Source organism: Giraffa tippelskirchi, chromosome 1 (genome assembly GCF_054371585.1).
Source record: "Giraffa tippelskirchi isolate mGirTip1 chromosome 1, T2T-mGirTip1v1.2.pri, whole genome shotgun sequence".
Lineage (NCBI taxonomy): Eukaryota > Metazoa > Chordata > Mammalia > Artiodactyla > Giraffidae > Giraffa > Giraffa tippelskirchi.
In genome coordinates this window covers 97,194,615-97,213,630 of record NC_137275.1, presented here as the reverse complement: position 1 = coordinate 97,213,630, position 19,016 = coordinate 97,194,615, and the positions used below count along the sequence as shown (strand labels likewise).

At 36.3% G+C, this 19,016-nt stretch overlaps 1 protein-coding gene across 3 annotated transcripts in view; it reads right to left on the bottom strand.

Moving 5' to 3' along the window:
- The window catches only part of ANK2 (ankyrin 2), a 266,916-nt gene that overhangs the window by 129,572 nt on the left and 118,328 nt on the right, over positions 1-19,016 (bottom strand). For 2 of the 3 annotated variants that reach the window (XM_081484755.1, XM_081484766.1), the window contains 6 exons: positions 18,193-18,291; positions 16,818-16,916; positions 7,793-7,891; positions 3,445-3,642; positions 1,190-1,288; positions 930-1,028 (listed from right to left, as the gene is read on the bottom strand). In XM_081484755.1, the coding sequence (XP_081340881.1) occupies positions 930-1,028; positions 1,190-1,288; positions 3,445-3,642; positions 7,793-7,891; positions 16,818-16,916; positions 18,193-18,291 (693 nt within the window). The remainder of the gene's footprint in view (positions 1-929; positions 1,029-1,189; positions 1,289-3,444; positions 3,643-7,792; positions 7,892-16,817; positions 16,917-18,192; positions 18,292-19,016) is intronic. The other variant, XM_081484775.1, reaches the window with a different exon arrangement.

Below are 19,016 nucleotides of genomic sequence, written 5' to 3'. Positions count from 1 at the left end.
ACCAACTGCTTTTGAAAACATGATTCATTTTAATAATAAACACTAACATGTATTGGGGGAGTTATTTCTGTTGAATACTTTTTAAAACCTCTCAGTGGTTCAATGGGTCCTGGTGAGCTTCAAATACTTGACATCATCTTGTACAGAGCAAGTTCTCTTGTTCAAAAGAAAATCTGCATCCAATGATCAAAGTTTAACTGGGTAGACTCCAAGAAAATGAGAGATATAAGAAATGGGAAATAAAAATCCTAACTTAGATTATGTAGAAGAATTCTGAAATATCCAGCATTTATTGGCAGAACAAAATTGGTCTGGAGACCAACATGGACTTGAGGATACATGAAAAAGTTGCAAAGTATAACTATTTCAGCAAACAAAATCAAATCAAAAGGAAAAATCAGAATAAGGTTAGAAAATGGAAAATCCATGTAATTTAAAGAGGGAGAATTTGATATTAAATTAAAAAAAAAACAACTCTTGATCTACCTCTGGTTAATCATTTGACATAACCAATTATGGTACTCAATATTTTTACCAAAATTACCTGGAATATGATTCACTCAAAACAAGTAGATTGAGCCTTAAAGTTTTTATTCCAACCAATAATTCATTCACATTCAGAGGACCTCTTAAAATGCATTTTGTTTTAATAAGTGTATTTAAGATGTATGGTCAATTCATCTGTACCAGGAAGCTGACACAGTCTTGCTCCACAGCTTCCAATGTATTGTGTAAAATATTTCTAACCCTATGGAGGTTCTCCTCAGCGACATTCTAGCAATTATTTCAATAAAGTTATCACAGGGGTGCTTCCCAAAGCTCGGCTGGCCACTGAGCTTTGATCACACACACACACACACCTCTATACACACCCACACATGTTCTCTCGCTCTTTTTCCTGTGGTTATTCTGACCCAAGCCATACTCACAATGTTAGTGACATCTGGAGAGGCTCCGTTCTGCAGCAGAAGGAGGACAATGTTCAAGTGGCCCATGAAGGCAGCCACATGTATTGGTGTGAGGCCAGACTGCGAAACAAAGCGACAGCAGTTTTACTCCTCTGCACCGGTGGGGGCTTTGGGGCTTCTTCAGATAAATAAAACTTGAAGGGGACAGAAGATGGGTGGAAGGAAGGGGAAGAAGGAGTAAGAGAAGGAATGTTTCGTGGGAAGCTGAAACATTTCTCTACCTCTGTTATAGCTTGGATTGAAGCCCCATATTTCACCAGCAGTTCCATGACTTTGATGCGGTTTTTCTTGCAGGCAATGTGCAGTGGAGTAAAACCGTTCTGTGCAAAAGACAATCAAGTTAGTTGAAAACATGCAGAAACGAGTCTCACACAACTCCATGCTGGCACATTGCAGGCAGTAATGCTACATCGTCACATAATGTTACCATTTCTTCAAATGCTGTAGCTGTTGGAGTTAGAGAGACAGTGATGGTGTATTTCTGGAGGCTTGTGTCATATGTAGGGGGCAGGTATGGCATTGTTGTGTGGTTACAGAGAAAACAAAAGGGACGTGGGCCTATTCTTCTAAGATGGAAAAAACACACATAATTATAGTTTAGTTCTAAAATGGTTTAAAGTATACTAATAGGACAGATTATGAAATGGCTTAAAGATGCTTCAAAGATAAGAATACAATTTTTTGATGATGGGCTATTTCTTAGAGTGAAAAATCATTACCTGTTTTATTTCAAAAATCTAAGATTTATGATTATCTCTATAATAAATGTTTCAGGTTAGCTACTTTTTTTTAGGGAACAGGTGTTACAAATTAACAGAAATCATTATTTGTGTTCATCATCTTTTATAGCCAGAAGTTATATTGTTTATATTAAAAACTTTTTATGAGGAGTTGTTGCATGTTAGCAGAAATCATTATTTATGTTGATAATATTTTTATAGCCATTTTATATTTCTTATATTTTTAATATAACATTTTTATAACATGCCAATCAAGATACATTTTGTTTTAGAAAGAAATGATTGATAAGTGCCAAAATATTTTCAAAAAATAGTATGGAGAATTTTTTAAATAACTGTAAGAAGATATCTCTTAAAAGCAAAGAAATGTGGAGAAGTCTTTAAGGTACTTTTTAACTTTCCATACTCGGCTAATGTGCAGGAATTGGGGGAAATTACATAAAAATTTGTTAACCCCATGCTTAATCCTTCTGTGTTATATTTAAGTATTATATTTTTATTTGAACAATGATGACTCTATATAGAATAGCTGTATCCATTCTGCTAGTTAACAATTTTGCATGTCCCAATAGGGACATTTTATTAGAAAATATTTTTCTATACTAACTGTTCTCGGGAAAGCATATAATTTTCTATAACCTATGACATTATTATTCACAACATTTTTAAACTAATTTCCCATCTATTAGCTATGTAATAAGCCAGATATAAATAACCACATGTATATGCAGCACTTAAAAGATCTGCAACGATTAGAGTGTGATATCTTACAAGCTTATTGGCCACTATCTAATTAAAAATGAGTACTTTTTACTTTATAAGAAAACAAATATTCTCATGTAATTGCACATAACCCAAAAAGTATAGTTGTTTCCCAGGCAACAATAAATAAGTTGATTCCAATGGAAAATTTCTCATAAAAGTAAGATCCAATATTTGCTAATTCTAATACATTTTCTTAAATATTGATTGCCTGAAGACTAATTTAACTGACATAAACAAATAGAAAAAAGGATTTGCCTTTAGTTAGAGAATTAGGAAACAAGAGGCATAAATTAATACATGCCTAATACTTCCAATGATTATGGTTAAAATATGAGTGAAGCAATTCAATATTAGACCATGAGGGAAACAGAAGGTGCTCTAGGGACAACCATTTGCAGATTTCTCTTGAGCAATTTCTGAAATAGTTCATATAAAATGCTTCCTGAAGTAAAAAGATGATAAACATTACTTTTCTATTAGTCTATGGTTGAGTAATCAGGTCAATAAGGAACATCTCCAAGTGAATTCTTTACAGCTTACATTTTACATTATCTTACACAGTCAAATCTGTTCACCACTTTAAAACATTTTCCCCAAAGATTATAAAGTTTAGCTTTTCTACAATTTTATTCTGACTCTATACAGAGATGCATAGAACTTATTTTTATAACTGTCTATTTTGCAACTCCTGTTTTCCATTTAAAAATGCTTATCACTCCAGAGGTTTCATATTATCTATGATTGCTAATTATGGCAATGTTACCTTGGTGTTCTCTTAAATCTATCTCTGCCATTATTTAATAGCAAACTGTGAAGGCATGAAGTAGGCAGGCAACTTGTGGGAGGTGACAAACTTAGAATTAATTACATATTGTAACCATACACTGCTGGTGTCTGCAATCATTGATCAATCAATGTGGGTTTGCTGGTGTCAATCTGTATTCATTGAATATGGCCTGGGCCAGGTTTACCAGGGCTCTGGCGTTCGGGTTGGCTCTCTTGTCCAGAAGAAGTTTGGTTACACGGTAGTGGCCACAGTGTGCGGCGACGTGGAGGGCCGTCAAGTAGTCCAAAGTGACGTCATCAACAGGCGCCTTGTGCTGGAGCAGGTGCTTCACACATTCCACGTGGTCCCCCTGTGCAGCCATGTGAAGTGGAGACAGCCCATTCTGCACATCAAAACCAAACCAGGCCCACATTTTAGTCATACTGAGTAATGTAAGAGAGATAAAGACATATCATATAATACAACTTATATGTGAAATCTAGAAAAAGGGCACAGATGAACTTATTTACAAAACAGAAGTAGAATCACAGATGCAGAAAACAAACATAAGGTTATGGAGGGATAAGGGTGGAAGAGGGATAAATTAGGGGATTGAAGTTGATATATACACATTACTATAAATAAATAGATAATTAATAAGGACCTATTGTGTAGCATAGGAACCCTTCTCAATACTCTGCAATGGCCTATATGGGAAAAGAATCCAGAAAACAGTGGATGTATGTATAACTGACTCACTTTGCTGTACACCTGAAATTAACATAATATTGTGAATCAACTATAGTTCAATAAAATTTTTAAAAAAAAGTCTGAAGGAGAAAGAAAATGTATAGAACAATCAGATGGCAGGGAGTGAGAGTGAACAGACCTGGAAAATACAGTGTGTAGACAGGCAGCATCAGGCTGACTTAGGGATCACAGGGATCATCAGGGATTACAAAGTTAAAGTGAGCCCCATCACTGCAGTTGGGTGCTTTCTACAGCCCCATTCAACCTCAAAAATGGGAGTTGGATTTAATCAGGGTGAAATGTAGCAAGTGTGTATGAGTATGTCAGGGAGTGGTACAAGTAACCAGGGAATTTCTGGTGCATAGAGGTGAGGGCATAAGATGAATGAGGGACAGTTCAACACCTGGCTATTGGCACCAGCACAATAAACCCTTTTCTGGAGCTGGGCTTCTGGAGAGCATTCACTGACACAGAGAAGGAGGTGGGTGGACAGAGAGGAGGTTAAACACAGAAATTACAGAGGCTTTATAGTGACCAAACTGAGAGGCCAAGTGAGAGGATCATCTACTGCTCTCACCAAGATTGTTAAAATCAACAATTAGAATAGGAGTTGTGGGGACTTCCCTGGTGGTCCAGTGGCTAAGGCCCGACACTCTCAATGCAAGGGGTCCAGGTTTGATCCCTGGTCATGGACTAGATCTTGTATCACAACTAGGACCCAGTGCATCCAAATAAATAATAGATACTTTTTTTTTTTTAAGGATGATTTGTGGAGAAGAATCACAGTTTACTGAGAATTTGAATTTTCAAAGAAAGAGGGAGAGTGACAACTAGATAGATGAATATTTGCTTGAAGGAGGAATAATAGATGATACAAAGCTGGGAGATTTTATGGAGAGGGAGGGAAGATAGTCCGATATTAGTTGCCTTGGCCCGTTCCAGGCTAGTGGTGTCACCTCACTCCAAGATGGTTAATTCACTTTCTTCTGTTCCTTACCATAAACATAGTTCTACTTTTTGTAACTAACTCCTTGTCTATCTTACCCAAGTAAATTCTGAGCTTCTTGAAAATACAGACAGCATATTATTTTTCTTGATAGTCCCTTGGTGTCCAGAACACTGCTTGGCACATTGTAACTACTCAGTATGATAGATTAATGATGCATCCATGCATGCTCAGTCATTTCAATCATGTTCGACTCTTTGCAACACTAAGGACTATAGCCCACCAGGATCCTCTCTCCATGGGATTCTCCAGGCAAGAATACTGGAGTGGGTTGCCATGCCTTTCTCCAGGGGATCTTCCTAACACAGGGATCAAACCTGCCATCTCCTGCATCTCGTGTATTGCAAGCAGATACTTAACCCACTGAGTCTCCTGGGATATATGAATGATATCTGATTTTCACAAGTAGGCCATTAAAAAATTCCATCAAGGTAATTCATAGTCTTCATTAATGATTACAATTACAGGCAAATTCTGCAGATGAGATTAACTTATAGTTTATGGAATGGCCTATCTGCCTACCCTCAATTTGATACAGGTCTTTTATTAGTTATAGCATGACCAGTGTGAAATTTCGGAGAAGGCAATGGCACCCCACTCCAGTACTCTTGCCTGGAAAATCCCATGGACAGAGGAGCCTGGTAGGCTACAGTCCATGGGGTTGCTAAGAGTCGGACACGACTGAGCAACTTCACTTTCACTTTTTCCTTTCATGCACTAGAGAAGGAAATGGCAACACACTCCAGTATTCTTGCCTGGAAAATCCTAGGGACGGCGGAGCCTGGTGGGCTGCCGTCTATGGGGTCGCACAGAGTCGGACACGACTGAAGCGACTTAGCAGCAACAGCAGCAGCAGTGTGAAATTTTGTTCCTTCCACTTAAATTTCAATCTGTTTCCTCAACAAAATTTTCCTTAATTACGTATGCATTACACAGCCCAAAATGTTGCATTTTAAAGACAGATCTCTACAACATTCATAGTATAGATATGAGAATGAAAATGATGCAGATGATTTATTCTTTGTCTTCATATACTTCTGATTTGAAGCCACCCTTTTAGGACCTACAAGGCACATCTCTAAAGACTGAGTTCATTCTATACAAATTTTGAACCTGTGGGCTGGTTTTTGCTCCAATGATTTCAATTAAATATTTAATTATAACATAAATTGAAAAATATGTACTTGTATTGGCTGCCTTACTTTTCTCAGCTTACCCTAGTTACAGCATCAGTTGATATAAATCATGTTCAGGGAATGGGAGAAATGCAGTAGGGAGAAAATAAAAGAAATGTCTCTTGTCTAAATTTCTGCTGTATTTAAGGATCCAAGTGTTGTTACATCTCCCATTAAATAACTCTGTGTGATTATTTTCAAACTGTGTCTCACGATATTTTCTGGTAACCCAAAGAAAATATCCAATAAATCAGCTCATCACTCTGTTTCTATTTGTATGGATAAGAGTCTTCCTCATGGCTGGGAATATTGATGAAGTGAGACCAAAATATACTTGATGTACTATGCCATAGAGAACACTATGCTTGTTTAATGGTTCTTTGTAGCTAGACTATCCTAACTTTTGCTTTTCACATCACCTATTAATCCCAATTATAATCAACCAACACCACTGGTGAGTAATTCTTTTTAATAGTACTGTCTAAGAAATAAAGATTGGAGAGCTAGAAATCTTATCTTATATTGCTACTTGTACTTCTTTAAAACATAATTTTATATGCATTTTACAGCCATCTCAAAGTATCATAAAAATGTAGACTAACAATGTTTAGAAATGTTCTCACATATATAATATCCTCATTTACATATAATAAAGTAATAGTCACATTTCTATCTGCAGAGAGAACAGCGGTAAAAATATAGAAATAATTTGAAGTTATATATTTAATATAATATAAAGTTGGCTTAAAACTCAACACTCAGAAAACTAAGATCACAGCATCCAGTCCGATCACTTCATGGCAAATAGATGGGGAAACAGTGGAAACACTGACAGACTTTATTTTGGGGGGTTCCAAAATCACTGCAGATGGTGACTGCAGCCATGAAATTAAAAGACGTTTACTTCTTGGAAGAAAAGTTATGACCAACCTAGATAGCATATTAAAAAGCAGAGACGTTATTTTGCCAACAAAGATCTGTCTAGTCAAGGCTATGGTTTTTCTAGTAGTCATGTATGGATGTGAGAGTTGGACTGTAAAGAAAGCTGAGCGCCAAAGAATTGATGCTTTTGAGCTATGGTGTTGGAGAAGACTCTTGAGAGTCCCTTGGACTGAAGGAGATACAACCAGTCCGTCCTAAAGGAAATCAGCCCTGAATATTCATTGGAAGGACTGATGTTGAATGAAACTCCAATACTTTGGCCACCTGATGTGAAGAACTGACTCATTGGAAAAGACCCTGATGCTGGGAAAGATAGAAGGCAGGAGGAGATGGGGAGGACAGAGGATGGGATGGTTGGATGGCATCACCAACTCAATGGACATGAGTTTGAGTAAACTCCAAGAGTTGGTGATAGACAGGTAGGCCTGGCATGCTGTAGTCCATGGCATCACAAAGAGTTGTACATGACTGAACAGCTGAACTGAACTGATACATTTAATACATCTCAATGCATGTATTTTTAAAATAATTTTTAAAGTTTAATACTTACGACTCATTCCTCAAACACAACTATTGAGCAACTAGAATATGCTCAGCTGATGCTTTGATTTTAAAAATAGATATTATCAAAAAATGTCTTAAAGAGTTTGCTGGACACCGTCTTCCTCATAACAACTCACCTTCGTCCTTGCCAGCAAGGGAGCACCCCGCTCCAGCAGAAGCTCCACCACTTGGTCATGCCCACTTCTTGCAGCACAATGAAGGGGTGTCAACCCATCCTGCCAAAAGAATGAAAGATTAGGCCTGAGTTCACTTAAAACAAACAAACCAACCAAGATTGTATCTATTGCCATCTTAAAGAGAGGATTTCGTAAATTCAGTCCCAGTGACTCAGATCAGTGATAGAATTGCTATCAGTTAAGTGATAGAGAAGAAAACTTAAGAGAGAAAACAAGATAGAGAGATCTTGATAGAAAGAGAAAGGCAAATACAAAACAGAAAGAGGGAGAGAATAAGAGAAGAAATCTCATGTGTGGAGGTTCAACGTTAAAAAAAAAAGCTGTGGCTGGTCATGAATTTGCATATTCAGGAAGATGGAGAAGCAAAGTGTGCTGCATCTGTTGAACTTCAAAGTCCTACTTGCCTGGAGCCACCCGCAGAGATGATATTTGATGATTCTATTTTCATTCTGGTTATCCTAACACAGCTCCTAAAAATTCTTCTTAATCTAGCTTGTCCATCTATCTTCTCTCTTAAATTGTCACTTTTGATAAATTCTTCTGAAATGCTCCATGAGGCTTATAAAAAAAGAAGGGTCATTTTTTTCACCTTCTTCTAAAGGGTTCTGCTCATATTTTCATCATTTTACAAAATACATAATTATTTTTCAAAGATTAAATTTATTATCAGTAAATAGCATTAAAATAGTGTCAAAATTATGGCACAACTGCATGTTATGCTATTTATAAAACTTTCTGACCTTGAAAATGTCACAGGTAGTTTTTAACTCTAGGGCAATCTCCAATACTTTGGCCACCTGATGCGAAGAACTGACTCATTGGAAAAGACCCTGATGCTGGGAAAGATTGAAGGCAGGAGGAGAAGGGGACGACAGAGGATGAGATGGCTGGATGGCAGCACTGACTCGATGGACATGAGTTTGAGCAAGCTTCCGGAGTTGGTGATGGACTGGGAAGCCTGTCATGCTGCAGTTCATGGTGTTGCAAAGTGTTGGACACAACTGAGCAATTGAACTGAACTGAATCTCCAAGTACCCTCTGTCTTTTGGGTTTTATTTCTCTTTAGGGCAACATGGCCCATGAGCAGAATAGATGGAAAATATGATATACGATATATAAGATATATAAAACAAGATATAAGAACATTAAGTAAGAAGCAAAACAGAAAATAAAACCCTGAGTACATAAATTTACTAGTGATTTCAGATTTAAAGGAAAAAAAAAGGATTGTCTCAGGAAAAGAGGTTGAGAAGGTATGTAGTAGTTGAGAAAGTGAGGGATGACAAGCAGTTAAGAGGACTTTAGAAGCTTCTGATTTATCCAGCATTTTAATGGCCTATCTTTTGTGTCTCTGCTTCAATGACCGCTGTCTCTGGGTTACGTTTTCCTCCTAATAAATATCACTCATCTGGATTGCAACACTCTTCCTGATCCAACATTCTGCAATGTCTGAGCTAGCTATCTTCCATTTGCCCTTCCATATCTGTGCTCGACCCTTCTCCACTGTGGGCTACCCTGTCCCCTGGCTTCTGGCTGGGGTTGGCCAATGGGATATACAGCAAGACATGGAAGCAACTTCCTGAAGGGTTTCCTGGGTCTAGCAGTGACTCTTTAAACAAGTGTGCACTCCTACCAAAGCAGCCTTCTGTGTACAACTCTCTCCTTTGAAGGGCAGGTGACCTTTTCTACTTCTCACCTTTCAGATCTAGGGTTGGTAATGAGTCCTGCTGGTAACTAGCCCCGGGGATATGCCACCATCCCTGTTGCCTCCCTTTCAGTCCAGCTACAATGGTGTAAATAAGCCCTTGAATAATCTCTACTCAAATTATCAAATTTGAGTGTGTCATCTGATTTTGGCTAGGACCTTAATGATAACTATTCCTTGTTTTGTTAAATCTATTTGGCCAGTATTGAGATACTAATAACCAAAACAGACCTTGCAGTTTTTGGGTATCTGGGAATTAGCATGAAAAGACTGTTTTTTCAGCAAAAAGTATATATAAAAACTACTGCAGTTGGGATGCCAAGTGATTTTAAAGTTTGCCAAAAGGAATTTAAAAGAAAAACTGTGTGGGCAAGGTGATTACCATGATGACGCATTTGTATACTGGTATCAGTGACTAGTGGTGGACATGCTGAGCATTGGTTGCTGTATTATAAGTGAAATAGCAATTAGATGCGACTTTATATCTCAACCGTATTCTTGGTGGGGGCTTCATGGAGATCTAGAGTTTGAGAAATCCAACACAGCGAATGAAGACATGACGTGCACAGTCCAGCAGGTAGTCTCTGGAACCACTGAGCCCTGGGTGTGAGTGTATCTCGGATCAATCCACCACGGGTGAATCTGCCTGAGGCTCAGCTTCATGATATGTTGAATGAGGATGGTTTTTCTTACCCAGTTTAACTTACAGCCTTGTTTGAAAGATGAAGGGATGCTATTTTAAATCACTTTTAGAAAAGGCAGAGTATTATTTTCTATAGATTGTATGAAATATTCATTGCATAATCATTTTGAAACCTCCAAAATGCTCTCAGAACAATAGGAAAATATGGAGAATACTTAATAAACCCACCAGGATGTCAAGGAACAGTAAGGGTTAAACAATTGGTTCTACTAATAAATATTACAATTTAGTGATGTAATTTATCTGCCTGTATAAATGATATGTAAATTGTATCAAATTCAAGTTGCCCAACATTATCAATCTGGGAAGATTTTGGATATATTCTAAAAAGTACAGTGTCTCAAAGTACAGTGTCTCATCCCCTGCCCCAAATCTTTATCGAGATGTTTTGTATTCAAGAATGTTTTAAACTCTTTTTACTCTTAGGAGCTATTATCTGCTCATTACCCTTCTTCTTAACTTACATTCTTAAGACTGTATTTGAAGATTACCTTTTCCCCCGCTTCAGAGTCCCCTTCCCTGTGTTCTCTTCCCCCTCACCACATTGGAATCATTTCAAATCACACTGCAATGTCTGTAATTCTTAAAAGGACACCATTTATCTGGCTAGTAACCCACAGCATTAGCTTCTTACAACTATTTCTCTTCTTATCTTTTCCTCTCCTCCCTGTCAGCTTAGATGATGCTTCCAGCAATGTATCCTGAAGTCTGTGTGTTAATATAAGCTCTGCTAATTACTAAGCTCTGTGTCCTTGGTTAAGTTATATAACTCCTCTGAAACTCATTTTTCACATTGGTAGTCTCATTTCTCAATTGAAACCACCATATTTTCTCAACAAGTAAATCATAATACTTGGTAAGTTGTCAGGAAGATGAATTTTAAGATAACATTAGCATAGTACTTAACAGGGTGCCTAGAACAGCATGTGCATATGACAACTTATAGCCACTACTACTACTTTAATTATTACTTCTAATAATGAGTAGCAAGGGTGATCTTTTTCTGATGCATCGTTTTTCATTTATCATCCTCTAATGTTTTTTGTATACTTTTATTGCTTGCATTGAAATACATATTTCAATATTTTAACCATAATCCTAATAGGAAGTATTTCCACATTTAGATAAAAATAAGTTTAAAAATTAAAAAGAATAATGCCTTTAATAAAAATTGAATTAATAATATCATGCTTAACTAGCTATAACATTTTGTTTTAACATGAAAATGAGGTTTTTCAGACACCAGAAAACCAAGGCTCTGGTGAAAATGTCTTAAAGTTTCACATGAGAGTCTAGTCGATGAGAATGCCTCTGAGATGCAAAATGTCTCAATGATTGATGTAATGCTGGTGAAAGTGGTGAGAAACTGTGGGTATGATTTTTAAAATTGCCCCAAGGCCTTTACATATAATATTACAGAATAATGTTTATATTATTTAAAATTCCATCTATAGACACATTATTATATTACCTAAAAAGATAGTCAAAAACAAATACAACATTTTTTAATTTTAAAATATATTTTTAAAGGACAAAAGAAAAAACAAACCATGAATTGGCCTCCTGATTCCAGACATAGTCTTGGATTTTCAGTATTTACCTCTACGTGATTTTACTTTTGGTAAGAAGGATACAGGTCTAATAATTGTAGCCAAAACCTAAAGAATGTAACAGCTTTCAAAATTCTACTTTAGAAATAAGGAAATATTTTCACTTACGGGAAAAGCTCAGTGCCACCTTCCGTATTGTGACTGATCCTAGGGTACACTGGAATCAGTTTGTGCAAATCGGTGAGAGTCAACTTTTTGCCTAGCTTTTCTCAATTCTGCATCTGTGATATGACATTGGTAGCTCTAGTTGTCCATGATAGAAGTATGGAAGTATTTACGCCATGAGAATCACCAGAGGGAAAGGCTACAAATCAGAGTCTATAGTTTATTTTTTTGAAGAATTTATTATTAAACTTTTACCAGTACGCTGCTAACCTGCTCCCTTGGGTATTGTTGATATGCATCTCTGAGTACAGGGATCTAGTCTGTCTTTGTTAACAGCTGTATCACTAGGGTTCATAACACCAAGTAGGAAATCAATACTTATTTGTGTAAGGAAGGAATGAACAGAATGTCTGCACAATGTATACAATTAGAAATCTATTTTCACTTTATAAATTCCTGAGTGAAATTCTATTTATTTGCTATATCTAAAAGCTGCACTGGATGAAATACATTCCAAATATTCCCTATAAGAAGAAGAAAGCAATGCTTACACTGACAAAATGAGCATAAAAATCTGTTTCTTAGCATTCTTTTTATGAAAAAGCAATGCTCATTTGCAGTTACTCTTTTAAATCATATATGCAAATGTATGAAGGGCAAGCAAATTAGAGCATATTGTAAAGGACAAAGCAAATATTGTAATGATCAATAAAAACAAAATCAATTGCCTCAATAATGAATTAATACATCAGAAAAGCATTAGTAAGAGTAACATGCATCCTTAAAACACTGATGAAGATAATTTTTTTTTGTATTTACAAAGTACTATCTTTACATTGGTCCTCTCAATTACTAGAGAGTCTCAACAGAGACAGACAGGTAAGTGTAAAGGGACTCATTATGTAAGTAATGTACTTAAAGAAGGAGGTACAAAAACTCTTTCTTTCAAATACGGAGAACAAGTAAGCAAAGCATGTGACATTATATGTAATTATTCCAAATTCTACATACCTACAGCATAGCAAGAGAAAAGGCATGCCATCAAAGCAAAGGGTAGAAACCACATAAAACCTTGGTGCAAAGACACTAAACACCACAGCAAAGATCTTGACAGACAAAGCAAACCATTTCAACATTTCCACATGATGATATGACCCAGGTGCTCTGGACCAAATGTCTTAGAAAAATGAGATTTAAAAGCAACATATTCTAAAATCATTAAAAACCGAAATGTATAGTCTGGGACTGGTGTAGTTTCTAAAAGCTCAAAGATGATAAGATTTATTAAAATATTTTTTAGTTTTAAGATTTGCAAGGGAATTAGGTTAGATCTTTATTCCTTCGACTATGAGCATGCAAAGTCCCAGGATTAAACAAAGTGACGATAAAATATCACAAGGGACATATCCTATCTACTAACTTATATAGACTTCCTCCACCATACATTTCAGAATTTTACATAATAGGGATGTTAAAGTTTTGCTTAAGTCTATGATTAATCAAATGTACTTGAGAATTAACACTAAAGTACTAGTTTAATGTTTAAGCAAGTAATTGTACATCATTTCCATAACATGATAAAAATTATGAGTAGCTAAGTAATTTATTGGTAGTGCAGCTGGTAAAGAATCCGCAATGCAAGAGACCCTGGTTTGATTTCTGGGCCGGGAAGATTCTCTGGAGAAGGGATAGGCTACCCACTCCAGTATTCTTGGTCTTCCCTGGTGGCTCAGATGGTAAAGACCTGGGTTCTTCCCTGGGGAAGATCCCCTGGAGGAGGGCATAGTAACCCACTCCAGTATTCTTGCGTGGAGAATCCCCATGGACAGAGGAGCCTGGTGGGCTACAGTCCATGGGTTGCAAAGAATCAAACACAACTGAGCGACTAACCACAAAGCACTTAAAAAAATACCTAAGAGTTGATTCTCACACAACCCTATGAGGTAGGTAGTATTATTAGCCTAACTAAATTTAGAGAAGACAAGCAAAAGGTTAATATCACTTAGCTAGTAAGCAGAAGTAGGATTTGAAATCAGGTAGTCTGCATTCAGAGTCTGCACTTTAAACAGTTGTATTGTCCTGCTATCTTATTATCTAGTTTTTGGGAGTGCATAAAAACTCAGAGCTATATTTTACTCTAAAAATTTGAAATGAATGAAGGGCACTGCCTCTTGGCAAGCTGATATGAGTAAAAGTGTGACACAGTAATAACTGTGTGCCTTTTTTTCTATAAGTATAACTGGAGATCTCCTGCTCAGATCCCTATACCATAGCCAGTTAAGAAAAACAACTTAGTGTGGGGTCAGTGTCTAATTTTCGATTGGAAAAGAAGAAGTAAAAACTCTCACTGTTTACAGATGACATGATCTTCTACATAGAAAACCCTAACGACTCCATCAGAAAATTACTAGAGCTAATCAATGAATATGGTAAAGTTGCAGGATATAAAATCAACACACAGAAATCCCTTGCATTCCTATACACTTAACAATGAGAAAACAGAAATTAAGGCAACAATTCCATTCACCATCACAACAAAAAGAATAAAATACTTAGGAATATATCTACCTAAAGAAACAAAAGACTTATATATAGAAAACTATAAAACACTGGTGAAAGAAATCAAAGAGGACATAAATAGATGGAGAAATATACCGTGTTCATGAATCAGAAGAATCAATATAGTGAAAATGAGTATACTACCTAAAGCAATCTATAGATTCAATGCAATCCCTATCAAGCTACCAATGGTATTCTTCAGAGAACTAGAACAAATAATTTCACAATTTGTATGGAAATACATAAGACCTCGAATAGCCAAAGGAATCTTGAGAAAGAAAAATGGAACTGGAGGAATCAACCTGCCTGACTTCAGGCTCTATTACAAAGCCACAGTCATCCAGACAGTATGGTACTGGCACAAAGACAGAAATATAGATCAATGGAACAAAATAGAAAGCCCAGAGATAAATCCACACACCTATGGACACCTTATCTTTGACAAAGGAGGCAAGAACATACAATGGAGAAAAGACAATCCCTTTAACAAGTGGTGCTGGGAAAACTGGTCAACCACTTGTAAAAGAATGAAACTACAACACTTTCTAACACCATACACAAAAATAAACTCAAAATGGATTAAAGATCTAAACGTAAGACCAGAAACTATAAAACTCCTAGAGGAAAACATAGGCAAAACACTCTCTAACATAAACCACAACAGGATCCTCTATGACTCACCTCCCAGAATATTGGAAATAAAAGCACAAATAAACAAATGGGACCTAACTAAACTTAAAAGCTTTTGCACAACAAAGGAAACTATAAGCAAGGTGAAAAGACAGCCTTCAGAATGGGAGAAAATCATAGCAAACGAAGCAACAGACAAAGAACTAATCTCAAAAATACACAAGCAACTCCTGTAGCTCAATTCCAGAAAAGTAAACGACCCAATCAAAAAGTGGGCCGAAGAACTAAACAGACACTTCTCCAAAGAAGACATACAGATGGCTAACAAACACATGAAAAGATATTCAACATCACTCATTATCAGAGAAATGCAAATCAAAACCACAATGAGGTACCATTTCATGCCAGTCAGAATGGCTGCTATCCAAAAGTCTACAAGCAAAAATGCTGGAGAGGGTGTGGAGAAAAGGGAATCCTCTTACACTGTTGGTGAGAATGTAAACTAGTACAGCCACTCTGGAGAAGAGTGTGGAGATTCCTAAAAAAACTGGAAATAGAACTGCCATTTGACCCAGCAATCCCACTGCTGGGCATACACACTGAGGAAACCAGAATTGAAAGAGACGCGTGTACCCCAATGTTCATCGCAGCACTGTTTATAATAGCCAGGACATGGAAGCAGCCTAGATGCCCATCAGCAGACAAATGGATAAGGAAGCTGTGGTGCATATACACAATGGAATATTACTCAGCCATTAAAAAGAATACATTCGAATCAGTTCTAATAAGGTGGATGAAACTGCAGCCTATTATACAGAGTGAAGTAAGCCAGAAAAACACCAATACAGTATACTAACACATATATATGGTATTTAGTTAATTGGTAAAGATAACCCTGTATGCGAGATATCAAAAGAGACACAGATAAATAGAACAGTATTATGGACTCTATGGGAGAGGGCGAGGGCCGGATGCTATGGGAGAATGGCACTGAAGCATGTAAAGTATCATATGTGAAATGAATCGCCAGTCCAGGTTCGATGCATGATACAGGGTGCTCGGGGCTGGTGCACCAGGATGACCCAGAGGGATGGGATGGGGACGGAGGTGGGAGGGGAGTTCTGGAAGGGGAACACATGTACACCCATGGCGGATTCATGTCAATGTATGGCAAAACCAATACAATATTGTAAAGTAAAAAAATAAAAAAAGAAAGAAAAACAAAAACGACTTAAGAATTGAAAAGTTCAAATCAAAAGATTTTCAACATGTTTTAAAATATTTTTATGTAAAAACCACACTCTCATAGCTTAATGTGTCCTAATGAGTCTGGGCTCTTGATATTTACGACTAGCCAAATCACAGATGAGCAAGTTCAGATGATCTTTGTGCCCAGAAAATCAGTAAGCAAGAACTTGAAAAACTGTCTCCTTGAGGAGCTAACATTCTGCTTCTCTGGGTACTTATGAGCAAATATTAATGCCACTTTATCATGTAAAACCTTTATATAATGTACGAAGTTTAAATCCAATCCAAGAAGGTAATTTCCTTGAAAATGCATTGCTTGTGTTTAGGGACTGGTATTTTAAAGTGCCTGCTAAAAGAATAGAAAAAATAATAATGGTAGGAAATTGAAAGAACAGAGACACTCACCCTCGTTTTGGCATCAATCTGACCACCACGATCCAGTAAGAGCTTCACCATGTTTGTGTTGCCCCTTTTGGAAGCCACGTGCAGAGGAGTGATTCCATTCTACATCGTGGAGAGACCAAACAAGAGCATGGTGGGTATGACAGGGCATGGTGGTGACGGCTTTGTGCTGAAGAGCACAAAGGAGGTTGTGACCTATTTTGCAATTTTATCCAAGGTGTCTATGGCTTCAATGCTTTTGATTTTTAAGGAACAAAAAAAGCACACAAACCACATAGCACTATAGAGAATGAAAAACAGAATGAAACTGCATAACTAAGTTAATCAATAACTACGACATATGTACTAAATCTACACACCACACTCAAGAGACGAGAGAAGCAATTTTACATAACAGAAGCAAAATTTCAGATCCTACCTAGATAGAGCCCTAGTCCAAAGTCTATCTTTCTTAAAACATTTATGCCCTTAAAGATTCTGGGATCCTAAAGTTTGCTATGCTTAAAAATGAAATACACATATGCCAATAAATACCCAGTGGAAAAATGATTCTTAAAAACATCTTCCTCAGAATAATTCAGTATGAAAAACTTGAAAATAACTCAATATAGTTTCAGGGCAGAAGACTTCTAAGGACAAAAACACCGTATTTCTTCTCTTGGCTATTCTATAATCATCATGATGTCAAGGATATGTACCTGATTTTTTGGTATGCTATGATTTTGCAAAATCAAGTATTACATTTACAGTATATTAAGTATACTGAATTTTATATGTCATGTAAGTGAATTCTTTCCAATGAAAGTATACCATTAAACCTATAACACATCATAATATCTTTAGCTAAGACTCCTCATATGACAAAATTCTCAATTTATTTAAAAAAAATCCCTGTCAAATTATGTGCCCTATAATCATTGTTAGGACATAGTATAAATGTACTTATACATTTTAAACTGAACATTTTAACAGTTTTTTGTTGACTTGAAGCTTCTCATTCATGATTCATGGTGTGACCTTTAAATGTAACTGCTCATACTGATGTCAGAATCAGCATCCTCCTTATGGAAAATGATCCACATGCATGTGAATTTACACACTATTTTTCACTTGCTGGGTCATGATGACTTCCTACGATTTGAAGAGAAAAAAAATGGAAAATCTACTTTCTCCAGCACAGATAAATCCATTAAGAAAAAAGAAATAAAATCTTTAGTCAAATGCCAAATTCCCTGGCAGTCCAGTGGTTAGGACTCTACGCTTTCACTGCTGAGGGCTCAGTTTAATCCCTGCTCAGGGAACTAAAATTCTGCAAGCCACACAATGTGGCCAATCAATCAATAAATTAAATTAAATGAAAAACTCTTTTAATCCATACCCTGGCTGTGAAGTCCACAGCAGCTCCCCGGTTTAGAAGAAGAGTTGCCACGTTGACGTTTCCATAGTGGGCAGCGATGTGCAAAGGGGTGAATCCACTCTATGGAAAGCAAAGAAAACAGCAGTCAGTAAAGCATTTTACCTCCATGTGTTGTAGTCACTTGATTAGTGAAGAAAATCACATGGTAACTGTCTACCTAACACGTGAGCAAAGTAAATCAGGTCATAAATGCTTTAATAAGATTTTTAAGTTTGAGTGGTATTATTTAAATTTAGGGGTAAATAAGTCAACATAAACAGGTAAACAAATATCCTATATTTCTTGGCAACATTATTTCTAATTACCATAACAATTTATTTATTTATGAGATTTGTTGTTTATATAAAACCATGTTTCCTGAGTTGATTTAGCTTTAAAACAAAAAAAAATATGATTAAACAATATTATTTTTTCAGCCATAGAATATAACTATGAATAAAGAATGTTTTCTCCAGAGAAAATTTCAAATCTTCTATTTTTAAAATTTGTGTTTTGGTTTAGGTGTTTTTCAAAATGAAAAATAGCATTGGTTGATATTGTATCTTTGGAACTATGAAGATATTGTGAGAAATTCTTACAGAAGATATACAATTTCATCCTGTATCATTTATACTATACTGATATTTCTATCCTCTTTAACAACTGAGTTTTGTCAGCCTATATTGTTACGAAAAAAGGTTTAAAAAGCAAAAGTTAAACAATACACTAGAATAAATATGAATATAAAGAAAAAAAGTGGAAATTAAGTGGAATCCAAATTTGAATGTTAATTCAATGTTAATTGA